The 17,661-nt window shown below is 38.6% G+C and overlaps 1 protein-coding gene across 1 annotated transcript; it reads left to right on the top strand.

Annotated features, from left to right (window-relative positions):
• The first annotated feature begins 13,537 nt into the window (after positions 1-13,537).
• On the top strand, positions 13,538-14,001 carry LOC113313037 (protein EMB-1-like). The gene is made up of 2 exons (XM_026561763.1): positions 13,538-13,680; positions 13,829-14,001. The coding sequence occupies exons 1-2, from the start codon at positions 13,569-13,571 to the stop codon at positions 13,999-14,001; spliced, it is 285 nt and encodes a 94-aa protein (XP_026417548.1). The 5' UTR covers positions 13,538-13,568.
• Positions 14,002-17,661: the final 3,660 nt, after the last annotated feature.

The following is a 17,661-nucleotide window of genomic DNA, read 5'->3' on the forward strand; positions in this document are numbered from 1 at the left end:
CAAGTATGGCCACAATCATCTCTTGCATCGAGCTACCGATCTTAGATGATATGAGGGGACAAAATGTCGCAATCATCTCCCAATTAGATGATATGAGCGACGGAGTGCTGTACCGGCAATGCTGCAACTCATTGCGGATTCCTATGTACCCTTCCATACTCTAAAGGGATCAAGAACATACCGTAGTTCATCAACGAAGGGACATAAGCTTAACCAACTCGTTTGCAAGGTCGTAGTCTAGCAAAAATGGTAATGGCCTAGTCCGTATAGGTCGTTCCGTCAAGATGCACAATGATTATGCATCATCGGGTCTGTGGCATGGCATAGTGATGCCTAAGCATCAAATGCCCTCTTAGAAAGGCTACGCAACTATAAATGAGCCTTAGGCATCATTTATACTCTTCCGGCTAAGCTATGAAGCTTACTTGGTACATAGTCCGCATATGCACCTTCAACCAACTACCCCTCCCTATATATGTCTTAATGGAATTTCTACAAGTATGGAAAGGGGACCATTTTGACATGCCTGCTTCACTATTCATCGCAATGATTGCGTGCAATGATCGCGTCTTCGCTGTTCATCGCAATGATCGCGCACAATGATTGCGCGACACTCGTTTGACCAGCCCTCTCTGGCCTGATGCAAAATGTTTGTACAATATTGGCTCTAAGCCAATAACCTTCATAATGCGCAATGATTTCGCTGCAAGCTCAAGGGCATCTACCCAACTGGCCTAGGCGATATTTGGTTCTTGTATTGGCTTAAGCCAATATGCTTCTTACCACGCAACGTAAGCTTTGGATGAATTTTCATCTCAAGTCATGGCGCATCTTTTAGCATGCTCCATGCTTAAAACACTGGGTGTTGCACTCTTCACCCCTTTAAAAAATTTCGTCCCCGAAATTCAAAAAAAAAAAAACTATTGTGGACAATCTCTTCGGTTTGGATTTCCTGAGCAAAAGTTCCATACCAGATGCTCAGAAATCACGGGTTTCTTCAAGTTGTCATGGACAACAATTTAGACCTTATGGGCAAATGTCCCATACCACCTGTGCCCACAACAATACCAAGAATCTCAATTGGCTAGTACCAAGAGGATATCTCGACCAGGTATCCTAAGTATGCATCCCATACTACACACTCAGGAGTCCCTAAGGTTCACAAGGTTCGTGCCAAAGGTTTTGCAAGAGTATAACGCAACATGCCACTTCTTTTTGCAGTACTGCGTGGAACAACTTCCAGTTGCCCACCGTCCCTGACGGTCATCCAGGTTTCCACTCGTAAGTGGGATGCTATCCGGGCCTGACAACGCACACAATTGGACAGTTTCCAACGTGTGGGGATGATCAGTCCCATTGTCTACCCACCGTCCCAGACGGTCTTCCGGATATCCACTCGTAAGTGGGGTGCCACTTAGGCCAAGAAAACTCACAACACACGAACAATCTCAACTCTATTCGCATAGTAACTGGCATAGCAGTTACAAACTCTTCCCACGCAAAAGTTGACCTATTCTCCAACTTTATTTCCCGTTGAAGGAAAAATACTCGTTTGACGAGTCCACTCCGCACAGTCCCTAGTGTTTTCTAGGAACTTGCTCTGATACCAACTGTGATGGACCGGAAAATTACGCCTTTGGTGTGTTTCCCCGCAGTCCGTAATCTCTCCGATACGCCACGATGAAGCTACGATCCGGGCCTTAAATCTAGGAAAATGCACGTTAAAGGGAATGCTCGTGAAGCATGATGCAACTAACTTAGCTTCCACACCGTTCCAACTTACCCTTGATCCGCGAAGGGTTTATTAAGAAAACAAAAACTTTCCTAAAATGGCAACAATGGCCATTTGAGGCCCTAAACGATGGAATTTGGCTAAATTTTGGTGACCATGTGGATCTATAGATCACATGTCTTGATCATTGGGTCGTTTCCCATCAAAATGGACTCCTCTTGAGCTAAATTACGACACTCGGGTTTTTAGCCTCCAGATAGGCTATAACTTGCTCTTTGTAGCTTGATAGGAAGTATGAGCATCCACTTGCTGGCATGCAACTAAGCCTCATCAAGTATGGCCACAATCATCTCTTGCATTGAGCTACCGAGTTTACATGATATGAGGGGCCAGAATGTCGCAATCATCTCCCAATTAGATGATATGAGCGACAAAGTGCTGGACCGGCAATGCTGCAACTCATTGCGGCTGCCTACGTACCCTTCCCTACTCTAAAGGGATCAAGCACAGACCGTAGTTCATCAACGAAGAGACAGAATCTTAACCAACTCGTTTGCAAGGTCGTAGCCTAGCAAAAATGGTAATAGCCTAGTTCGTATAGGCCGTTCCGTCAAGATGCACAATGATTATGCATCATCGGGTCCGCGGCATGGCATAGTGATGCCTAAGCATCAAATGCCCTCTTCGAAAGTCTATGCAACTATAAATGATCCTTAGGAATCATTTATACTCTTCCGTCTAAGCTATGAAGCTTACTTGGTACCTAGTCCGCATATGCGCCTTCAACCAACTACCCCTCTCTATATATGTCTTAATGGAATTTCTACAAGTATGGAAATGAGACCATTTTGACATGCATGCTTCACTATTCATCGCAATGATTGCGTGCAATAATCGCGTCTTCACTGTTCATCGCAATGATTGCGTGCAATGATCGCGTTTTCACTGTTCATCGCAATGATCGCGCACAATGATTGCACGACACTCGTTTGGCCATCCCTCTCTGGCCCGATGCACAATGTTTGTGAAACATTGGTTCTAAGCCAATAACCTTCATAATGCGCAATGATTTCGCTGCAAGCTCTAGGCCATCTACTCAACTGGCCTAGGCGATATTTGGTTCTTGGCCAAATATTGTGCCACAATGTGCCATTTTGGCACAATATTGGCTTAAGCCAATATGATTCTTACCACGCAACGGAAGCTTTGGATGAAGCTTCATCTCAAGTCATGGCGCATCTTTTAGCATGCGCCATGCTAAAAACACTGGGTGTTACAGTTGTTTTGAAAACTCGACATGAGAAGACGAAAAGCGATTGCTATTGATATGTCCGAGTCAGCGCTTTCTCTCACCATTGTTTTGAAAACTCGACATGAGAAGACGAAAGTGATTTCTGTTGATATGTCCGAGTCATCGCTTTCTGTCATTGTTGTTTCGAAAACTTGACATCAATAGACGAAAAATGATTGCTATTAAGATTTCCAAGTCATCGTTTTTGGTCAGTTTTTTCCGAAAAATTGACATGAATAAACGAAAAAAGATTGCTAAAAAACGTATCTCTGTTATCGATAAGATTGATTTGTACGAGGTGGTAGTAAGACCAAACTAGGTTAGGAAATAGTAATTATGTACATCATAATGACAAGACTGCCCTTATTGATTTGTATTTAATAATTTATATTTTGATTTTGATTTTAAATTTATTACTCTCTCTGTTTCGAGAAGACTGTCATCTATTCCATTTTCGTTAGTATCAATATTTTATCTCGCTTCTGTTTATAGTTGTATATATCCAATGAACTATCTAATGTACCCTTAAATTCTTATATTCATAATTTGATTTTTAACTAAACCTGATCTAAAAAATTGCAGAAATTTGTGTAATTAAGGAAACAAGTATATCATCCATTCCTTTTAAGAGATTATATATATTTAGATCCAAAAATTAAACTTTATATTCCATAAATCCGATATTCTTTATATTTCGTATTTATAATCCTCCTAACAATCTTAGGTTGTTTTTATTTCTAACATTTGTATTAAGATAAAACAGGAGTAACTAAGGGTAGTCAGGTAAAATACTATGGTCTTCTTGATATTTTGACAATATAAAAAAGTGGGAATTAAGTGTTTGGCCCTCCCCACAATCTCTCTTACTCAAATGTCATTTGACTTAAAATTCATTTTTAAGAAAATTAGCCCATTTTGTTGAAATGACCCTTAAATAAGAAGGAGGGCCATTTGGATAAAGATGTTTGATGATGTTATCAAATAAACTATATCCTTTATTAAGGATATAATCGTCATGTCAACTTGAACATAACATGTCTCGCGAATCATAGTAAGAATTCGACAAATTTTATATACTTAGAAAGCTTTTTGAAAAACCTACACAACAAGCGTAGATACAACTATCAAATTTTCATTTCACATAATTTTTTATTTTTTAATTTATTTTTTCATATTTTATAATGTGCAGAAAATATGCACACTGCTTTTATGTGTAGGAAACATGCACACTGATTTTTGTACATAATTTTTAAAATTTTCTTCATATTTTATAGTATGCAGGCAATACGCACAATGATTTTATGTGCAGGCAATATGCCCGCCGGTTATTTTGTTATTTATATTTCAGGGTCACTAAAATAATTTGTAAATTTTATTAACTAACCGTGGGTTAAGAAAGTAAAACCCATAATTTCTAGGGTCTTAAGAATAAATTGCTCATATAAAAATTAAAATTTTAAAACAATATAAAGGAGAAGGATAATTATAAATCATGATAGGAAATATTTTTCTACTCATAAAACATATATTCCTACAATTCAACAAACCATTTCTAATTTTGGACTCCAAGAAATTTCATTCACAGGAGACCCATTTACATGGTCAAATCATCGTAAATCAACTCATTTTGTTGCTAGTAGACTAGATAGAGCCCTTTCTACCAATGAATGGAATTCTATTTTTCCAAATGCTATTCTCCATAACTTAATTCCTGTAGGATCTGATCATGCTCCTATTTTATTGAATACCGATCCTCAACTTATTAAACTTTATAAACCATTCAGATCATATGAAACTTGGACTAAAAATTCTACTTTCAAAGATATAATTAAGGAAAGTTGGGATTGTCAACATAGTGGCTCCCCTGCAACACAATTCACCAAGAAGTTGAATTCTGCTAGAATAGGAATTAGGGAATGGAAAAAAAATTCATTATGGTGATATAGATACGCATATTAATGAGATTCAAAGGAAGATTCAAGAATCTATGTCTAATTCAAATGTGGATCAGCAAATTGTCAAGCAACTTCAGCAACAATTGCAAGATTGGTATCAAGTAAAGGCTGATGTGATGTTTCAACAATCTCGGCAAAATATTCTTAAAGATCAAGATAGAAATTCCAAATGGTTTCATGCTCGGGAAAATTTTAGAAGAAGAATAAATCAAATAGATTCTCTTAAGGATGCAAATGGAAATTGGTATAATTCTATAAAATATATTGAAGATATGTTGTTGCATCATTTCAGTTCCTTAACTACTTCTACTAATCCTGAACAAGACCTGGATATTTTTGATTTGATTAGTCCTCGCATAACTCAGGCTGACAATGATGCTCTTATCAGTATTCCAAGTAAAGAGGAGATTAAAAAGGTGGTTTTTCAGATGAATTCTTGGGCATCACCGGGACCGGATGGATTTCAGGTGGGTTTTTATCAAATTTGCTGGGAAGAGGTGTCTAATGATTTGGTAGCTATGGTTCAACAGTTTTTTCGATCAGGGTATCTTCTCAAACAATTAAATTTTACTTATCAAGTCTTAATTCCTAAAAAGATTTGTGTTGAAACTCCTTCAGATTTTCGTCCTATCAGCTTATGTAATATTGCTTATAAAGTTATTTCTAAAACATTAGATAATAGACTGAAAAAGCATCTAAAGACTATTATTTCTCCGTGGCAAGCGACATATGTACTAGGTAGAAATATACTTGATAATACGATAATTTCTCATGAGATAATTGATTATATGAAGAAGACAAAGATATCTTCAGGTGCATTAGCTATCAAGCTGGATATGGCGAAAGCTTTTGTTCGAATGGAATGGAGCTTCATACTATCAATTATGAGAAGATTGGGACTCTGTGAGAAATGGTGCCAGTTGATCAATCAATGTATTAGTATTTCTGCCATTTATATTCTTCTGAATGGAACTCCTACAACTTCTTTCATTCCTTCAAGGGGTTTACGACAAGGTGATGATTTATCTCCTTATATTTTTATATTGTTCATGGAAGATCTAATTAGGATGTTACATTCGGCTGAAGTTTGCGGTTTAATCAAACCTCTGCAACCAGTTAATAAAGGCCCGACAATATCGCATCTTTTTTCCGCTGATGATTGTATTCTATTTTCAACGACTTCTGAATCTTCTATTAATCATCTTATGAAGATTGTTAAGGATTTCTGTGTTGTTTCGGGGAAGATGGTGAACCTTAATAAGTCGAGTATTCATTTCAGTAACAATTTAAGTGAAACGGAACAACTTCATATTCTTTCTTTGGTGCAGATGCAAAGAATGCCTCTTAATGAGAAATATTTAGGAATAAAGTTGTTTATTGGAAGGAACAGAAATGTTTGTTTTGATGATACAGTAATGAAGATGGATTATAGGTCACAATCATGGCAAGGAAAACTCATAAATCAGGCTGGTAGGAGTAAACAAATTCAAGCAGCGGTGGGTACCATGGCTAATTTTCAAATGGGATGTTTGAAAATACCAGATAAGTCAATAAGGAAAATAGATTCTTTACAAAGAAATTATTGGTGGAACAAGAGTAAATCTAAAGGTGGAAGAATTATTGGGTGGACTGAGTTATGTAAGTCAAAGAGGTATGGAGGATTGGGTTTTAAAAATCTTAAATATTTCAATGAAGCGCTGTTAACAAAGTTGGCTTGGAGGATGGTTCATGAAATGGATGCTAAATGGGTGAAATTATTAGAGGCTAAGTATTTTTGGAATATTAATCCTATTTTTGGTAAAGTCAAAAATAAAGGCACATGGATATGGCAGGGTATTCAATTGGGTCTTCAATGGGTGAGAAGATTTTATTTCTGGGAAGTGGGTGATGGTTCTAAAATTGAAGCTAGAAATGGTCACTGGTTTAGTCATAATGTTGATCAAAGTATTATATCTCAGGGTTCTGATTTACAATGTTCTTCTATAAAAGTTGTTGACTTTATACATCATCAAAGTGGATCCTGGAAACCAGAAATGTTGCAGCAATTTCTTGACAACAATCAGATTTCTCATATTTTGAACATCAGAATCCCTTCTCAGCCGGCAGAAGATAAGTTAAGATGGTCTCTCACCAAGTATGGAACTTTTTCAGTAGCTTCTATTTATAATGCCACTATTCAATTAAACTCTCATCAAGTCGTTACTCAGCAACAACAACAGATGTGGCTGCTTATTTGGCATTTAGAAATCCCTTATAAATTCCAAATGTTCATTTGGAAGATCACAAGAAATATCCTTCCAGTTGTTGAACGATATCTAAGGATTGCTAGGGTTAATAATCCTAATTGCCTGTTCTGTGACAATAACATTGAAACTATAGATCATCTGTTTCTTTATTGTCCATTTGATAGGGAAATCTGGTTTGTAATTTCTCAACCCATCCTCCAAGATGCATATAATTTTCATAGTATTCAGGAGTGGATTCTTTCATGGGTCATAAAAGATCATCTAGTGTGCTCTGAAAGAAAGCATATGATTAATTTAGTTGTTATTACTATGTGGTATATTTGGAAAAGTAGATGCTTGAAAGTGTTTGAAGGAAAACAAATGCATCCTAGATATGTTATTAGTCAGATTTTTGAATTTTGTCGTCAGAATAACATATGCATTAACTATAGCTCTTATAGATCTCACCAGGAAACTTATGGTTCTGTTAATAAACATTGGCATGCTCCCCCTTTGAATTGGTTTAAAATAAATGTTGATGCTTCTATGATTGTTGATTCTAATGTAGCTGGCATTTCTTTGATTCTTCGAAATCATACAGGATGCTTTTTGGCATCCGTGGCCTTCACAATAAGAGTTAGAGATATTCATCAAGCTGAAGCTATTGCTGTGTTATATGCTCTGCATTGGATTGATTGCAAGAAGTTCAACCAATTTATAGTAGAAGGGGATAACAAGACTATTACGGATGCTCTCAGCTTAGGTGATTTGGAAAGTGTTAAATGGGAGGATAAAGCTTTATTGGTGGAATGTGCTACTATTCTTGGAAAGCTGGTAGATGTGAAAGTTCAGTTTGTTCACAAGCGAGGAAATAGATAGCAGACTCTTTAGCTAAGTATGCTAGAACTCATTCTACTAATGTTTCATGGGCTTCTATTCCTCCTAGTAGTATCAAGGAACTGCTTATTCAGGACCAAAAGGATATGTACCTGGATGCTTAGCTTATTGGAGTATTTTGTGTTTTTTCAGTTTGTTGCAGTCTGTTAGTTGTTGAAAATAGTAAATTTTTTCTTTTAAGGAATCTGGTGTTTGAAGTTGAATAAGTTGGTATGTGGTTAGTGTGGAATAGTCTGTGTTCTTTAGTCTGGAGAAGGGTTTGTTTGTTCAGATTTGGTTTTTTAGTCTGTTTGGTGTTGTTTTAAGTTGTAATCTTTGTATTTGTTTTCTGAAGTTTTAATAAATTTATGTTTCTTCAAAAAAAAAGAGAAGGATAATTATTAGTAGCATACTTTCGCAGATTTTTGAGTATTTGAGTAAGTTAACTCTCGAGAACACCACTTATAAGCCTGGCATTTTTAGGGGAGACCCAAAAGGAATTAGGAGTGACACTAAAAGACAAAAAATGTCATCCAAACGTAATTCTAAGCTACCCCTTATCTCTGATTTTTCGAAATGATCAATATGCCCTTATATAATCGGGAGCCTACACCATAATCGGTAGGTTAAATTGAAACTGTACCTACCGATTATAGTGTAGATACTTCGGCTAATAATCCTTTTTATAATCGGTAGGTTATCCAACATATATGACTACCGATTATAAGTTGCCCCAAAATGAGTTTTTTTCTAAAATCCTTCATGTATTGAATTTTGAAACCTGGTATAATCGGAAGGGAATACAACTTAACAACCTACCGATTATAAGGAGTCCCAGATCGGACCCTTGCCATATTCCATAGGTTTTGAGTGTACACAGCCAGCCATAACCACTTGGTTCGTGTTTTGGATGCAGCGTTAATCGGGAGTTAAATATATTACAAAACCTACCGATTATAAGTTGCCCCAAAATGAGTTTTTTCTAAAATCCTTCATGTATTGAATTTTGAAACTGTTATAATCGGAAGGGAATACAACTTAACAACCTACCGATTATAAGGAACCACAGATCGAACCCTTGCCATATTCCATAAGTTTTGAGTGTACACAGCCATCCATAACCACTTGGTTCGTGTTTTGGATGCAGCGTTAATCGGGAGTTAAATATATTACAAAACCTACCGATTATAAGTTGCCCCAAAATGAGTTTTTTCTAAAATCCTTCATGTATTGAATTTTGAAACCTGCTATAATCGGAAGGGAATACAACTTAACAACCTACCGATTATAAGGAGCCACAGATCGAACCCTTGCCATATTCCATAGGTTTTGAGTGTACACAGCCAGCCATAACCACTTGGTTCGTGTTTTGGATGCAGCGTTAATCGGGAGTTAAATATATTACAAAACCTACCGATTATAAGTTTCCCCAAATTCAAATTTTGAAAGTTACCATAATCGGTAGATATGATAAATACAATACCTACCGATTATTGGTTTCTCAACTTTCGTCAAATTAGCCGTTAGAGTTTTTGGGAAAAACAAAAAGAGTCGTTGGACCCTAAACCTATGTAAAGAAACTCATATCTATCACCCCAATTGCACCAACTCTTTCCTCTCTTCAGTTTTAATTTTCAAAACAAAAAACATGGATATTGCTTTTGCCGAAAAAGAAGATTTTGTTATTTATAGAGCGTGGGTTGTGGTAACTGCTCATGATCGTGTTCACAAGCTCCACAAATCGGAATCCAAAGAGAAGATATGTAACCGTATCTTAATAGTGTTTGAGGCCTTAGATGGTAATCGAATTCATGCCTATATTGTAGATATGGAAGTGGTCGTAGATCCATGCCTATATTGTCATTTTTACAAGTATTAGGCAATTGAATCTTTAATGGTAGAAAAACCAAAAAAACAAAAACAACTATGTAGAGTTAATAAACAATACCTGTAGTAGACTCACGTTCCCGACCACTTGGATAATTCCAATCCTCGACGCCTTTCTCAACTCTTCCATCAACTACGCATGGCATGCCGTGCCCCAAGAGTACTCATGTGTTTTCTCAAGAGGATCTAGAAGTTGTAAAAGGTTAGCGTCTACCCGATTTCAACTGGTGACACATCCCAATACACATAGGAGATATGCGGTGGCCACGTGGTTGACTTGCTCATCGGTTAAAGTTCGTTTCTCTTCTTTTTCCTTGGTTCCCTTGAACATATCCATCAGAGTACTAATGTTGAAATGTATAGTTCTATACTTCATGCATCTCTTGAACTCAGTTGTAGATGTTTCTTCATCCCAACCCAAACACTTTTTAGTTAGGTCATAAAGTTTGGTCCATTCCAACTGCTTTGTGAACTCAGCCCTACCACCTTTGACATGGACAGGGAGTCTAACAATCTGCACAACATCATCTGGGGTAATCGTCATCTCCCCAAACAACATATGGAGTGTGTCGGTCTCAGATAAAGTCTCTCCACAAACGCCTATATATCCACCTGGTCATGTTCCAACATTGAGTTCTCCGTAGCATCATCCAACCCTGAATTTGCAATAATGGTCTTGAACCTTTCACATTCATCCTTCAAAGGCCAATCCAGCATTTTAGTTGGTGCGGCGGTCGGTTTGAGAAACCGAACCGCATCAGAATGATACTATTAAACAAATGACAAGTTACAAAAAAAATTAGAATAACCTAAAGTATTACGAAGAAAAACATAATAGGTAAATAAAATGGATACGATCATTACCTCGGTTTCATATATTTCTTTGGACCAGGAGTCTTTGTATCCAAATAACAATTGTCCTCCATCCTCCGGCAGCCCAAGGATTACACCTTCTGGAATATCCTTCACCTTCAGTTTATTTGGGACAAGGTGTTTCGCTTTCTTTCGAGGAGGATTTTTATTTTCGGCTTCTCCTTCTTCTTGCGCACCACTAGGTTGTCCTACTTCTGGTACTCTATCTTCGGGTGCTTCTAGTTGAATTTCTGCTTGTGATTGTGGATCACTTGGTTGAACACCTTCTTGAACTGGTTGTGATTGAGAGGCACATGGTTGAACACCTTCTTGAACTGGTTCTGATTGAGGGGTACTTGGTTGAACACCTTCTTGAATTGTTTGTTGAGTTCCATCTTGAGCACTTGAAGCGGCTTTAGCAGTCCTAGCTCTCCTTGCACTAGATGTCAAGTTCTGACGCCTTTGCTTCCTTGCACTATCTGAGACAATTGCATCTTCGACTTTTCTATCTCGTCTATCCCTAAACAACATGAAGAAGTACAACAGGTTAGTAAACTATATAATCGGAAGTTAATCTAAATACACCGTTCCCGAATATCCATATTCGATTGGTTGAGTAAACCACTAGCTTCCGATTACGAACAATCGGAATCCCCAGTTCACTAAACCCTACCGCATACAAATAATCGGAAACAAAAGAAATTTTTGGTGCTCGAATATATTTATCTACACCAAATAATCGAAAACTAAATTTCAAAACAACCTTCCGAATAGGAATAATCGAAAGTAATAAAAAGTATAACCTTCCGAATAAATCTCAATCGGAAGTCTCACAAAACTAATGTCTACCGAATATGCATCATTTTGTGTCCAGAAACTACTAATATGGTTCAGCCTAAACAATCAGAAGCAAATTACACAACATATCAACCGCTTAATACGTCTCTAATACTTGTTCTTCCCTAGTATATTCGGAAGTCAAAAACACAATTGCATTCCGATTATGATCGATTTAGGCCTCAGTAATGAAAAATGTTCAATAATTGGTAGGAAACCTAAATATTTAGCACCCGAATATAACGAATGTTCTTGTGAAATGAAGAAATCGACAACAATCGGGAGTTTAGAACAATTACTAACCTACCGAATATGGGTAATAACCGAAAACCCTAAAAAAAATTTCATGGATTCGACGAATTGAAGCAATATAAAGAAAATTAATGGTAGAATCTTACCTAATAGGCGCAATTTCAAGTTGCTGGAGAGTTTGGCTTTGAGTATCGCCTACATCAGGGGCCGCATCTTCTTCGCGTTCGTGAGTTAAAACCTCTTTATTACGGGCATGCAATCCAATGTTTGGATCCTTACCGCGACAAACGTTTTTGGTTTTAGTTTTTTGGGGTTCCTTTTCTTTCATCTTTATAGAGAATAATCGACGATGATTCGATTCGACGATTAACGACGTATAGCGAGGAGAGGGGGAGAGTTTTCCTCTCTGCAATCGGAAGGAAAGAGGAGAAGAGGAGTTGAAAAGAAATGAAATGAAATGAATTCAGGTTGACTTTGGTTTTATCTGTCAAACGGTTAATAATCGGTAGGCATTACCATATCATAAGCTACCGATTGTTGAGTAGCCCAAAATCGTTAGGGTTTGTTACTTATATACCTACCGATTATAGGAAGCCCCAAATCGAACCATTGCCAAATTCCATAGGTTTCGAGGGTACAGAGCCGACCATAACCATTTGGTTCGTGTTTTGGATGTAGTCATAATCGGAAGGTATATGGATTACATAAAATTCCGATTATAGGTTTCCCAAAATAAGTTTTCTTCTAAAATCCTTCATTTAATGAATTTGAAATCCACCATAATCGGGAGGTATTGTTACTCGTAGTTTTCCGATTATGGAAAGCCCCAAATCGTTAGCTTAGACAGGTTTTAATTCGTCCGATTATATAGGAGCCCCAAATTTCACCATTGCAAAAATCTAAAGATTTCTAATTTCTATACTTTAACAATCGGTAGTCTCTTGAGGATCTTGTTACTCCCGATTGTTATAGAATCCAGATACGAGTTTGGCACATAAATGAACTTAATCGGTAGTGTAATCTAGTTAATAACCTTCCGATTAGGTATTTACAATCGGGTACAGTATAACTTCCGATTATACAAGGACATTAACATATTCTCCGCATTTTTAAACATCCCTTAACGTTTTGTATAGGTTGGGAATAATAAAATCGTCTCTAATTCTTTTGGGTCGCCCCTAAAAATGCCACGCTTATAAGCACCCACAGGATTGGGATATCAAAATGTATACCCGAAATTTATGTGTGCGCCCCAAATTAGGATTCCTCCGAGTACCTTATCACTTTATCAGGCAGGAATTAGACCCTACACAATAAATTCTCCCTCATCCATAGTCATCGAAATAAGACAAAGATCATCACCAACGTGTTAGATATGTACCAGGTATGTCAGCAATGTGTATTACTTGTCATTCCTTTGCTGCGCAATCACAAACGTGTCCATTAAGCAGCTCCTCTCTACCCCATTTATCACCACGTTTTACCATTACGTGCCAAAATCATGCATATGTAGTTTATGTGCTTTCTGTGCCTATAAATACGTCCACTTAGCTTTACGACCAACCTACGACAAAACACAGTTGAGAAATACTGCCAATATTATAGATATACAGACATAATAATCCAGTGATCTACTTTAGAAAAAAAGAGAGGAAGAAAGGATGTCTTCGGAAGATAGGCAAGAACTTGACGCTAGGGCAAGGCAAGGAGAGACTGTTGTCCCTGGTGGTACCGGAGGAAAGAGTCTTGAAGCTCAGGAACATCTTGCTGAGGGTATCACTTTTCGTCTTAGATTTAGTATATTTTATTTTACTACCTTTTAATATGGACATGCTGATAAAGTCAAGTACTCACTACTGTTGATGGTTTGTGATTTAGGTTTATCAAGTACTCACTACTGTTGATGGTTTTTGTGATTTAGGGCGTAGCCGAGGAGGACAAACAAGGAAGGAACAGCTAGGTACTGAAGGGTACCAGGAGATGGGAAGGAAAGGTGGACTCAGCACCATGGATCAGTCTGGTGGAGAGCGTGCAGAAGAGGAAGGTGTTGATATTGACGAGTCTAAGTACCGTACTCGAAGCCAGACCAACTAGACTTCATCAAGATGAAGTATCGTCACGTGCATGTCGGTGTGAGAGATCGATTTGTCAGTTGTATGTCATTAGAGTGTACTTATGTTATTCTACGAAGTGTCTAGTTAGTTGTATGTCATTAGTTCTAATTAGCTGGTAGTTAGTCGCATGTCGTGCAACTTTGGCTGTTTTTAGTCTCTCCTTGGGGGTGGGTGTTGTCTGTGTCTTGTAGTGGTATAATAGTCTAATGAAGCTTATTTTAGCGTATGAACTTGTTGCTTCTCCTTTTAAGATCCAAATGATCTTTTGTCCTTGAAATCCCATCATGCTCTGCATATTTTATTTTGAAACTCTATAGATGACACATGGAGCCATGCACTGTTGAGCCATGATCCATCAGAGCTTATCGATCATGGCTCTGATGATCAATCCTTATCGATCTCTTTCTTGCGTACCCCTTGTTTGTTGGGTTAGATCAATCCTTCCATCAGTTTCAGACTCCACTTACGAGACGAGCAAGTATGATATTTGTTCCACCTGGTTTCGATTAAATAGTCGTTCACGGTAGGGCCCGTTTGTTGTCTTCGGAAGATGAAGAAAGTTATGCTGTTTGAGCACTACAGTGTTTGAAGCTGCTTTACCGGAGAAACAACATATACCGGAAGTCATCTGATGCGAGTCCAGCGTTACTCAAAGTTGTTCCCATTGACTTTCCTGCTGCGCCCCGTTCGCCGTGTACGTTCATACACTCCAATATCCGGCCCAATTGTATAGAACCATCCATAACCTTGCTCGTGCAAATAAAGGGCAGTGGTCAAAAGAACAGCGCAGAGCTTACTCAGGATGAAAAAGAGAAGGAAAAGAAAGAGGGCCATGCCACTTAATTAACGATGTATATGACTGTTTCTGTGTGGTTTTTTAAATGGGGCGAAAATAAAAGAAAAACATTTACTAGAATCAGCTTTGTCTTATATAATTTGTCTTCAAAGAATTCCAGGTACACCCCGGATAGCAGAACCGAGAAATCCATCATCCACTCCACTGGGTCAAGACTAGGATGACTGACGCGTAATGTGTATGTGTCTGATAACTACAGTATAAAACAAGATTAAACTAGTTGCGCCCGTACGAGTAGTCTATGTCATTTCAAACGTGTCCATTGAACAGCTGCTTTGTACTTCGTTTATCACCACGTTCTACCATTACGTGTCAAAAACCATGCATTCGAATTTGTTTGCCTTCCCTTCTTTTCTAGATATAAATACATATATTGTGAACACGTAAATCACGAAGGCGTTTATATGTTCACAAATAATAAATCACGAAGGCGTTTATATGTTCACAAATAATGTTCGCATTCTATACACATGCTCGCATTGATGAGACGATTGTATTGATTTCTTGGCTCAAAATCTTCGGGTTTATCATTGCCTCGTCTAATATCATCACCAGAGGCGTTCATAAAGAGGAAGATAAAGAAAACAAAGTGTAAAAACAATACATGTGGAGTATCAAATGGATGTAAAGTGCTGAAATGTAAATAAGACTGGGATTTACGTGGTTCAGCACTAAGGCCTACATCCACGGGGTTGTCGTTTTTACTATGCATTTGATGATTACAGAGGTAGTCGAATGACTTTGGAGTTTACATAGGTCTGCGAATTTTAAAAGGTAAACTTACACTCACAATTCTTCTCTCTCGACTTCTCCCTAAACCTCTCTCTCTTTTTCCGATCCTTCTCTCTCTTGGTGGAGAGGGCGTATTTATAGGGTTAGAATGTGGGACCCGTTTCTGAGAGCCGTTGGAACCTTGTCTTCTTGTGCTTTGTGTCCATCACGCAGAGGTCATCCTCGTTCGTTCCACGGGTTGATCGACACGTACACTGCTCAGAGTGTTTAATGCGGGTAGTTGGGACGCATGCTCGTGTCAGACAAGTGTCTTCTGCCCCTGTCACGTCCATGTCAGTCAACCTTCTCTTCACTGTTGATCTTGGCTTCTTTTGGGGATGAGATAAAACAACTCTTCGGGGGTTATTTGGTGCTCCGCATTACACCGTGCTTTTGGTACATCCTTTAACTTCTGCCCTTGGATTTGTTCGGGCGAAGATCCGACGTCGACGGGATGGGCTTCTTGGTTGTGGGCGTGTGTCATCATGTTTTGATGACTTGGTCCGCATGCTTTCCACGTGTCTTCTCACATACACATGTTTGATGATGAAATATGTACACACAATTTGCCCCTTTTCTTCGGGCTTGAGTGTTTAGTGAGAGCATTGAAGAAAACAGTCGTTACATATTCCTCCTCTCTCCTAATAACTTCTCCTAGATACTTGGGTACGTTTCTCACTCGTGCATTAACTGCTCATTTAATGGGCACGTTTCCCATTCCTTCATTAACTTCCTTCTCTTTCTTTCGAGTATATAAAGGAGAGGAGAAGAAATTAATTTCATTCTCCTTGAAAATTAATTTCATTCTCCCTGTCAGACTTCATCCTTTGTTCTTCAATCATTAAATTCTCTTTGCCCTAGCATTAATCACGCTCGTTTCTTCTTTGTTTCTGGTTTGTTCTCGCATTTGTCTTCTTTTGGGATTTTGTTTGTGGTGGTAAGGTTTCTTTTCTTCGTTTCTGTTTTTTTTAAATTTTGTGTTGATTGTGTTGATTGTAAATTTCCTATTGCTGTTGTACCTTGTTTGTGATGAAGAACATCTTTGATGCATGTATGCTAGTTTGCCCCTGTTCTTCTTCTCAAGTCGAGGAGGCCAGTGTTTCAATTGTAATCATTGATTAGGGTTTCCGGGCTATGCTGAGATGAACTGTTAATTTTGTGGTTTTTTGATCTTTGATGATGCCCTCGTGTTTGCTTCTAACTTGTTTTTCGTACCTTCTCGCAGCCATGTCTGACCGTCCGCGGCTTCCTTATCAAACTCCGCCTTCCCGTCTGCCGAGATCCCCTCCGCGTAGAGAGTGATACATCTCCACATGGGGGAGATCTTTCTAAATTGTCGCAGATGGATCCCCGTGGTAACAGAGTTTCGTCTTCTTCTGGGACGAAGGCTTCGCCTCCTAGGAAGGGGGATCCATCGAAGGGCCCTTCCGGGTCTCGATACGCTGCCAGCCGTGCTCCTTCTCGTCCTCGTGATGACTCCGGGTGTACGCAGACACCTCCTCGGGGTGACACCTTCGATATTCCCCCTCTTCGTTCTATAGTGCCCTTGCAGAACCCTCTGCCATCGCCTCCAATACTTTATTTCAAAGGGAAGAACTCCAAAGGTGCTGTGCCGAGAGCTGAATCATCTAAAAATCCTCTTTTCAAAAGAAAAGCTTCCGAAGCTTTTGTTGGTTCGTCCGATCCCGCGGAATAAGAAGAGGCTGTCCCGGTGATACGCAGCGTTTCGGTTAGCAAGAAGAAAGTCACGTTTAAGCATATTGACCTTGAAGTTTTCAAGGAAAAGCATGAGCTCCAAGCCTTCGAGGTTCGTTTTTATGCCCCTGAGGATGATATTACTTACGAGCTCATCTCGAAGTATCAGTTTGATGAGTTTCATTTGTTGACTACGGTTGGATCCCTCGAGGCGGGTCTTATGCTGCCGTTGTATAAGTCTGGTGATTCCTTTTATTATGATGTGTTGGCTGGTCGCGAAGGCTCTTCCACCAATACTCATAGTAGTTCCGTGTCGCA

Source organism: Papaver somniferum, chromosome 9, assembly GCF_003573695.1.
Source record: "Papaver somniferum cultivar HN1 chromosome 9, ASM357369v1, whole genome shotgun sequence".
Classification (NCBI taxonomy): Eukaryota; Viridiplantae; Streptophyta; class Magnoliopsida; order Ranunculales; family Papaveraceae; genus Papaver; species Papaver somniferum.